The sequence below is a fragment of the Ciona intestinalis genome, unplaced genomic scaffold (genome assembly GCF_000224145.3).
Source record: "Ciona intestinalis unplaced genomic scaffold, KH HT000101.2, whole genome shotgun sequence".
Lineage (NCBI taxonomy): Eukaryota > Metazoa > Chordata > Ascidiacea > Phlebobranchia > Cionidae > Ciona > Ciona intestinalis.
In genome coordinates, this window is record NW_004190423.2 from 105,285 (window position 1) to 114,490 (window position 9,206).

Genomic DNA, 9,206 nt, shown 5'->3' on the forward strand with positions numbered 1-9,206 from the left:
TACCCTAACCCAACTCACCCACGTATCAAGTTACCCCAACTTGCCCCCGTACCAACTTACCCCGACCCAAATAACCCTGTACTAACTTACCCCTTTACCGTCTTACACTGTCCCAACTTACCCCATGTACCAACTTACCCCGACCCAACTTACCCATGTACCAACTTACCCTTGTACCAACTTACCCCATGTACCAACTTTTCCCATGTACCAACTTACCCCGACCCAACTTACCCATGTACCAACTTACACCGTCCCAACTTACCCCATGTACCAACTTACCCCTGTACCGTTTTACATTGTCCCAGCTTACCTCTACACCAACTTACCCTTGTGCCAACTAACCCACCTACAATAACCTACCCTTGTACCAACTTACCCCTGTACCAACTTACCCCAGCGTAAGCCCCCCCATAAACTCATCATCGAACATGACATCAAACACCACCCCTTGTTCACTACTACCACGTGTATGAATACCTATTATGGTGCCGCGTAGACCAAGGGGGACGGTGTGCCCCTCGCGCACGTTTACCACCCTGGGAAAAACATGGAAGAAAATCAAATCTCAAATATTCAAATTAAATATAACAAACAGTTACAAAATAAAATTAAGTTTTTACACCATAAGAGTCAAATTATATTAAACTATATTCTGTTACTTCTGCTACCAGGCATAGTATAAATAATATATTAGTGGCTCATCTGGTATAAAAACTGGAACCCCTATGAAGTCTCGCCGTATGGCAGACGGAACGTTGGAAACACACTACGTTTTTATACCAGATTAGCCACTGATATATTATTTATATTATGCCTGGTAGCAAGAGCATCAGTATCTAACCAACATAGAAAGCCTACATAAGTTTATATAGTTGTATAAAACGCAGATGTTGTGGTCAGTTTCAATATAAACATTAAAGCACATATATTTTCACTGAAGATGTTTTAATTTTTAAATTAAAACATTTAAAAATGAAGACCAATTTTGACAAATATGCTTGTACTTTAAAATATCCCATAGTGGAAGCATTATAATATTAAATACATATAAATATTCCATACCTGTCAAGTTCATGGTGTTTCGCTTGTTTATCAGGGGTTAGTGTACCTTGTTGTACCAGCGGTCGGTATAAGTAATGCGAGAGAACGCTCAGTTTTACCTCTGTTGTTTTGTCCTTGGTTTTGTTCTGTGGTGGTGTAATGTGTTTGAATTGTATCTTTACATTTGAACCCTTTATTTATAATATAGCAGGGTGGGGGAAAATGGGACACCTTTAGCACATAACAATTAACAATGGTCTGTAAGAGTTGTGAGGATATAGTTTTATAAATCTTTGAATGTTTCTTGTTTACTATTAAATGGGTCGAGAAAATCGAGTTAAACAGTGTCCCATCTTCCCCCACCCCACTGTTTAGGTGCAAGTCCTAGGTCCTTGCAAAGGATCTCCTCACCCATATAGAACAGAAATGGAATAAAACACGGGTGTTCTGTTTCATACACCTTATATTCGCTTACAAGTTACTACATAAATATACCACTGGTAGAACCACCAAGCCTCAAACCTGTACCCTCTAATCCAGAGATAAGCGGTCAACCTTTGGCCCAGCACATATTTTTACATTACATACTCCATAGTGACATCACAAACCTTAAACAATTGTATTTCCTCATCGATTGCTGACACAACAATGGGTTCTATTGTGTTCGAACTTTCATGAACCTTAGTTCCACCATATGAGGGTAACGACTTTAACCATTTGGAAAGTTCTTGCAATTTCTCAATTCTAGTGAAAAAAATGCTTAAGACATTGTTTTTATGAAGTTTTACACAATGTATAAACTGTAACTGGCAGACAATTCCCTCATAATATAAACAGTATTAGGCTACTGATTCTGAATTTTTATTTCTGATATATAAACTGTTTCCAACAGGCATATCGTTATTCTTAAACACTTAAGCCCCATACCCCCAACTTACATTCCCACACACCCCCACAGTGGGACTTGAATCCCAAACCCCCTTTTTTCATTCCCACAAACCCCCACAGTGGTATTTGAACCCCACACCCCCACAGTGGGACTTGAACTCCAAACCCCCCTTTTTTTATTCCCACAAACCCCCACAGTGGTATTTGAACCCCACACCCCCACAGTGGGACTTGAACCCCACACCCCTTACTTACATTCCCTCACTCCCCATCATAGCTTCAAGATCCAACGAATCTTCTGATGTTTTCATCAAACTTTCCTCAAGATATTGTAACACACGGGGAAACCTGGGTTTTAAGGGGTTACTTGGTTGGTTACTTAATTAAAACAGTATTTGGGGGAATTTAGGATTAAAGGGGTTATTAGGGGTCCCATATATGCATTCATTGACATTATTTCATGTAACAACACATAAGAAATGCTGCTTTGACATTAATTCTAACTTTATTTTCATTAAAATAGACAATATTCATCTAAAAACAACTTTTAAGAAGGATTTTACTTTTATGTTCATATTTAAAACCGCCAGCCAATTAAAATACAATTCCTACAATTCCTAAACGCAATTTTTACCCAAAACATGAACACAGCAAATAAAAAGGATTAAAACAGCAAACAATCTTCTAAAAGACAAAAAGCCTACATACCAGGCACCATACATCCCAACAGGTACTCTGCCTGGTACTTGAACCATGCACCCTCTTACCTTTGTTTATACGCCAGCAACAACTTAGTCACAGCATCTGAATACAACCATTCGTTGTCCTTCCTTTTAGTAAAACCAGCAATCCCTGATTTCTCCTTGGTGAACTTTAAGTTCAGACCAATGCTCCATTTGCGAGTTTCAGGACTGTTTGTAAAAGTGGAAACGATTTAAAAAAAACTGGGTAACGGTATAAAATGGGTTGTTGGAGTAAATTTATATATATTTTAAGAATAAATTGATGAGGGTAGGCCCGCATACCCTGTACCATATAAATTCAACAGCATTGATTATAATAACGCATACACAAGATGAGATTTATTTGATTGTCCAGCGTTATTAACACATCATTGCCAACTCACTAGTAAATATAAATAGACCCCGTGATCCTGGACAACAGGTAACCAGTGATCCCAACATTTGAAGCGATCTTCCAACCTGGATGGTAGCTTGACATTGTCTGTGGGGTAATAACTTTATTGTAAGTGGTGTATGATACTGTTGTATAGTGGTCGGCACAATGTTAAAATTATTCTATTCATTCTATATGGGTGAAGTCCTAAAATAAAGATATTGTTATAACTTACATGCATTTTCTTGAATATCTTTGTAAGGTTTGGCTCGGGAGGTATCTTGAACAATACAGTAGCATTCCCCCCATGTGTGCTGCAAACCTGTGTATTGAATGTATGTCACTTATATAACCTTGCATGGCGCAGCCTCCCCCCCTTTTATAAAAAAAGAAAATTATATAAAAAAATTTTATTATTTTTTTTAAACTTCCCAATTTTTTTTCTGGCTGCCCCACTGATTACAATACATAGATAATACACAGCCTACCTTTCCCATACAACCATAATGCGGAACACCAAGGTTGAATACTTGGGCATCTTGTGGAAACATCTCAGCAACCGTGGTGACCGATTTCATGGTTTGTTCTTTTACTGTGATGTCCTGTGTGTGGTGTATAGAGGGGATTATATTAGATTTATTCATAAATATACATTTATTCATAAGTTACCCAGGACCTTATGTATATGGTAGTGGTATGGTCAATTGGGGATAAATAAAATTACTTCTAAGTTTGCATTCATAAGTTCACTGTAATGTCCATGTGTGGTGTATATGGTTAATTGTATTATGCATACAAAGTTAGTTAGGGTTGTTCTGTATGTATGCCAGGTAATTAGAATGAATAATATAAGTTATTTTACAACAGATAACATGGGAAAATACAAGTTATATTTAAATAACTGTCACGTCCTATGTAAATATTGTTAATCGGATATAAACGCATTTATAGCTTATAATATAGCCAGGGTTATTCTGTGTCATAGTTGTCACCTGTGTGAATGGTGGGGTTATGTGAGGATAATAAGTTATTTTACAAGGGGTAAGATGGGAAAATAATACAAGTTAAAAGTTATATCTAAATACCTATGATGCCATGTAGGTAAGGTTACATTTATGAATCCATGAGTTAGCCAGGTATATTTGCTGCATATTTAGTTTTGTATTCTGTGATGATGCAACAAGAAACAGCATTTGGTATATTCTAGCATAACAGTTATATTACAAGTTACAACCAAACACAACCTACCTTTAATACAGTCTGCAATGCAAATGTCTGCATAGTATTTGACCATTGCTTCTCCAATGTAATCTCACCATTACGACCACATATATATTTCTTCCCCAGTAATAAGTGAACGGTATAAGATGACTCGAGTGTCTCCTATGTTTATACCGTGTCTGCCCATGTTCCTGTTCGTAGTTCATGCACACTGAGTTAGACTCATATACACACCGCATTCATACAAATGGCACAACTCTATTTTAAAAGATTTCCTTACGCGGTGGATAAAATCCAGATATGCAGCGCAATGAAGCATGTTTATTTCAGGCCTTATTTTCCACAAGGAGACGGGGACCAGACCTAATGAATACGCCCCTGCTAATGCTTAATGCCAAGTTACATCACGGGTATTACACACATGTGGTTTCATACACCATATGCCCACTGTCAAGCTTATAACCCATACATACACACCTCATGCTCACAGTATACACCATACACACACAGTTTACAACACATAGTACACACCACCACCACAAANCTTACGTATCCTTTATATCCTTAACATCTCCATGAAAAGCTTCCACCTCATGCTTCTCCATCATCTTCCACACAACTTTATGCTTGGAACTTTGGTTGCCNNAACCGTTGTATGTTCCTGGTAGGTGGCCCTGTATGGATATCATATCAGAGATAAAGTGGTGAATATATAAAATAAATAATAATATAACTTAATGTAAAAGGTGCGGAACAATGTACATTTATCCACAGACACAAATATATTCATTAANAACATTAGAAAAGTAAAAGAACACACATATTTATCCACAAAAATAAGCAAAACATTTGGGGTGTTTTACACATAATAGTGGAATACATGCCCATATGCATGCCATATAACCCATACACATATATATACCAATACACATACACCCATATACATACTATGCAAGTATGCAACATACTATATATAACCCCCCACCTTTTCCTTTCCATCAGTAACAGCCACCACTTTTCCCTCAGCCATATGAGGCCAACCAACGTATACCGATTCACCCAACAATCGCTCCGATATCGACTCCAGGCTCTGGGATTAACAACATTATAAATATTAATAACTTGGTGATAAAAAAAAGTGAAAGAGCCTTCAGCAAACGTCTTGGTATTTAACCATTTATTTATTGAATTCAGGCTATGGGACAACAATAGTGTGTGATAATAATAATATAGTGGGGTGGGGAAAGATGGGACACCTTTCCATTTTTGTATTTTCTCGTCCCATTTGATAGTAAACAAAGAACATTCAAGGAATTATAAATTCGTATCCCCACGACTTCCATAAACCGTTGTTAATTGGTTAAAACACGGTTGGATATTACGTGCTAAAGGTGTCCCATCTCCCCCTAACACGACCGTTATAAATTTATATCAAAGAAAAGGGGAACTTATCTTGTGTTAAAGAGCTTTAGCAAAATGTCTTTTGAATTAAATGTTTATATCAAAGGAGTCAAAAAAGACTATTTTACATTATATAATGTCTGGTGGCTACAGTAACATTATAAACATTATCAGCAAACAACAAACAAACCTCATTCTTCTTCAACAAAGCCCTGTATGATGTCATAGTTGATTTCTCCTCAGGAGGAAGTATTCGGAGGATGAGATTCTCATTCCTACTCGGTGCTTGGAATACTTTGACCCCTTGTTTCTTCAAGTAGGATCTGTGGGGTTAAATATGATGAATGAAATCTTTTCTATTTTTATTTGTCTTGCTTAGATTTTTGGATGTATGAAACTTATTTACCCTCGCATGGCGGGGCAACGACAGTCGTTATAACACGAGTGTTCTGTTTTATACACCTCGTACCCGATGCTTACAAGTTACCACGCATGTAACTTATTTATCCTCGCATGGCGGGGCAACGACAGTCGTTATAACACGAGTGTTCTGTTTTATACACCTCGTACCCGATGCTTACAAGTTACCACGCATGTAACTTATTTAACCTCGCATGGCGGGGCAACAGAATCCATTGGTTTATGAATGGAATTTTGTTTTTGATTAAAATTACTACAATTAGAGCCTGTATGTTTGCTAATTTCCATTTTTAGTTAATTTTAATTCCTTTTGTTGTCATTTTATAAGTTTGAGTGTGTGTCCTTTACACACCACTGATATATAAACTTTGTTGGCTACCACTTGCGTTGTGTTTTGTAAGCTGAAATATTTCAGAGGAATTTAAGCATAACGTTTTCGCTACAGTGGAGTTGAGGCATATCAAACTATAAGTGTATGTTAACTGTAGCTACAGTAGGGTTGTGGTATTATAAACTTTGTTAGCAATTTCTAGCGTTGCGTTTCGTATACTGAACTATTTCTTTAACACATGAATTCAACTTTAAGCACAGTTGCCTTAAAGTTTTATAAACTCTGTATTTTTGTTAGCTGCGGTTGCATTGTTACATTATAGACTTTGTTAACAGTTGATGTCTAAGAGTTGCTTCTCTGTATGAAAGTTTTAAAATGAAATCAACGGAACATGACTTTATACAAGATGAGGTTGGTGAGGAGGTTTAGATTCTTGCTCAAAAGTTGAACGATTTGTGTGATTCTGGTGGGAAAGAAATGATAGGAACTGAACCTGAAGCAGCTGTGGTACTCTATGAGTTGGCCAAGATTTATGAAAATAAACCTGACTATAAAATGTTGAACATGACTCGTAGTGCAGCTCTGTATAACGCTGCTATTGTGAGGGATCCAAAGAATCAAATATTTAGAGATGAACTTAAAGCTTTATGCTCAGCAGTTCTGGTGGAAGCAGATGCGGCAAAGCTTGACGCTGATTTGATTTCTTTGGCATCTGAGGTGAAAGAAGAACTAGATAACCTTCGAGAAGACTTTGGTACAAGGTATACCCAGCTTGAGGAAATTTCATACGGTTTAGAAGATGATCAACTGATTAATCTACAAAAGAAGAAAATCTTAAATGTTATAAAACTTCAACAAGAAGTTACGAGAAGGTACACTGAGTTAATGAGGTTTATTTCTGATGAATGCATCGAGATTATGGGAGCACCACCATGCAAATATGCTGTAGTTGGATTGGGTTCCTTGGCACGATCGGAAATCACTCTGTACTCAGATTTTGAACACATCATTGTCCTTGATAATGATGATGCCAAGATGAAAGATCAGGAGATGATCATGAAGTACTTCAGATGGTTCACCACAATCTTCAACATCATCTTAATCAACCTCGGAGAAACCATGATCAACTGTGTTGCAATTCCAAGTATAAACCCCAGGTATAGAGACTGGTTTACAGACATTGTTACACCAAATGGGGTAACATTTGATGGGATGGTAGCCCACGCTTGCATACGCCCACTTGGACGGCCAGCAACTAAAAATAAACCTTGGAACACTGAATTTATTAAACCAGTTGATGAAATGGTTCAATACTTGGACAGCGATGAACAAGTAAAGCAGGGATACCATGTGGCTGATGTTTTATCCAAGGCTTGCTTTGTAGCTGGTGATGAAGCAATTTGTAATAAATATCAAGAAAATGCTCATCGACGGATTAAAAAAAATGATGAAAACAATAAGTTCATGACTGTGTCCAAACAAATAGAAGACAGATTTAGAAAAGTTTAACATAATAAATCAACAAAAGCAATGTTATCTCGGGTTTGCAAATTTACAACATGAAGAGAGCAATCTACAGAGGTGCAACCATCTTTATTTCAGCCATCGGTCGATTACATTCACTACAAGCATCATCCTGCTTTGATATCATTGATGGATTGGAAGAAAAAGGCAAATGCAGTGAAAAAGTGGCGGACCAAGTCCAGTTCATGGTAGCAGTGGCTTGTGAGGTTCGCGCAAAAGTTTACCATTCAAAGGGACAACAAGATGATGATTTTATGGAAGGTTCTGTTGATGAGGATCTTACATCTGGTTTGATTGAAATTGTTGGAAAACAAAGTCTTGTCTCTTTCACCATGACTGTAATGTTCATGCAACAATCGCTAAAACAATATAAAGCAGATTACCGTAGATTGTCATTAGAATGGCTTGTTATGGCGGATCCTGTTGAACTTAAAATGAAATCTTTATCTATTCTCGGGTTATATAAAGATGTGTTAGAACTTGCCAAACAAACAATTTCCTCATCACAAGTCGGTGAATTGCCAATGAATACTAATGTTGTTACAGTTGCATTTATATGCAAGGAATATGATCTGGTTATCGAACTGTGTTCAAAAGTGAACCAATCTAAGCTTACAGTCAATGAGAAGTTTGAACTTAAAGTGTGTGAGTTGGCCAGCATTGTAAAACGATCGTACAACGAGGAGACAAAATCTTTTGAAGGTTCAAGATCAGAAGTTGAAGCCAAGGTCCAGGAACTGGAAGAAATGTTTGAAAAAGAGAAAAATGTTGAACCAAGCAAAGATATAGAGCTACATAGCCTTTCAACATATTCTGAAACATTGTTGTTGCTCAACGATAATAAATTTTTCAAAATTCACACACATTGGAAAAAGCTCTTAAAATTGAGGAACCTTACCTATGATATGAAAATCCTGCAGTTGTGCTATTATGTCCCAATTCTGATGAATAATGGAAAACCCACAGAAGGATTGGAACTAATGGATGAAGCCAAACAATTAATACAACTGTACAAGAATACAGCAACATTGGTGCACAGAGATCTATATTATGCATGTGCACTTGGCTACCAAAATACCAACAGTTATTACGAGGCATTGATATGTTGGTTGGAATATGGGAGAATCCGTAAGAAACTTCAACAACCAATACCTGATGATGATAAACAAAAGATGAAAAAAACATTTCAACAAATCATATTCCGTCATCCCATGAAGTTGTGTAATCTGCTGAAACACTGAGGAACAATGGAAACCCACAG

At 37.1% G+C, this 9,206-nt stretch overlaps 3 protein-coding genes across 13 annotated transcripts in view; 2 read left to right on the forward strand and 1 right to left on the reverse strand.

The window, feature by feature from the left end:
* Positions 1-4,940, reverse strand: part of LOC100182782 (5'-3' exoribonuclease 1) — a 17,862-nt gene extending 12,922 nt beyond the window's left edge. For all 10 annotated transcript variants that reach the window (XM_018815758.2, XM_018815756.2, XM_018815753.2 and 7 more), the window contains exons 1-10: positions 4,819-4,940; positions 4,297-4,460; positions 3,537-3,650; positions 3,284-3,370; positions 3,059-3,156; positions 2,700-2,843; positions 2,188-2,280; positions 1,653-1,788; positions 1,066-1,190; positions 396-539 (exon numbers count right to left, since the gene is read on the reverse strand). In XM_018815758.2, the coding sequence (XP_018671303.1) occupies positions 396-539; positions 1,066-1,190; positions 1,653-1,788; positions 2,188-2,280; positions 2,700-2,843; positions 3,059-3,156; positions 3,284-3,370; positions 3,537-3,650; positions 4,297-4,329 (974 nt within the window). In that variant the 5' untranslated portion in view covers positions 4,330-4,460; positions 4,819-4,940. The remainder of the gene's footprint in view (positions 1-395; positions 540-1,065; positions 1,191-1,652; positions 1,789-2,187; positions 2,281-2,699; positions 2,844-3,058; positions 3,157-3,283; positions 3,371-3,536; positions 3,651-4,296; positions 4,461-4,818) is intronic.
* A 1,266-nt stretch (positions 4,941-6,206) lies between these two features.
* LOC113474052 overlaps positions 6,207-9,206 on the forward strand; it is a 9,012-nt gene continuing 6,012 nt past the window's right edge. Inside the window, exon 1 of the mRNA XM_026838647.1 lies at positions 6,207-7,623. Within this exon, the coding sequence (XP_026694448.1) occupies positions 6,899-7,623 (725 nt within the window). The 5' untranslated portion in view covers positions 6,207-6,898. The remainder of the gene's footprint in view (positions 7,624-9,206) is intronic.
* The window catches only part of LOC108950314, a 4,036-nt gene continuing 2,451 nt past the window's right edge, over positions 7,622-9,206 (forward strand). For both annotated transcript variants that reach the window (XM_018815762.2, XM_026838648.1), the window contains exon 1: positions 7,622-8,109. In XM_018815762.2, the coding sequence (XP_018671307.2) occupies positions 7,981-8,109 (129 nt within the window). In that variant the 5' untranslated portion in view covers positions 7,622-7,980. The remainder of the gene's footprint in view (positions 8,110-9,206) is intronic.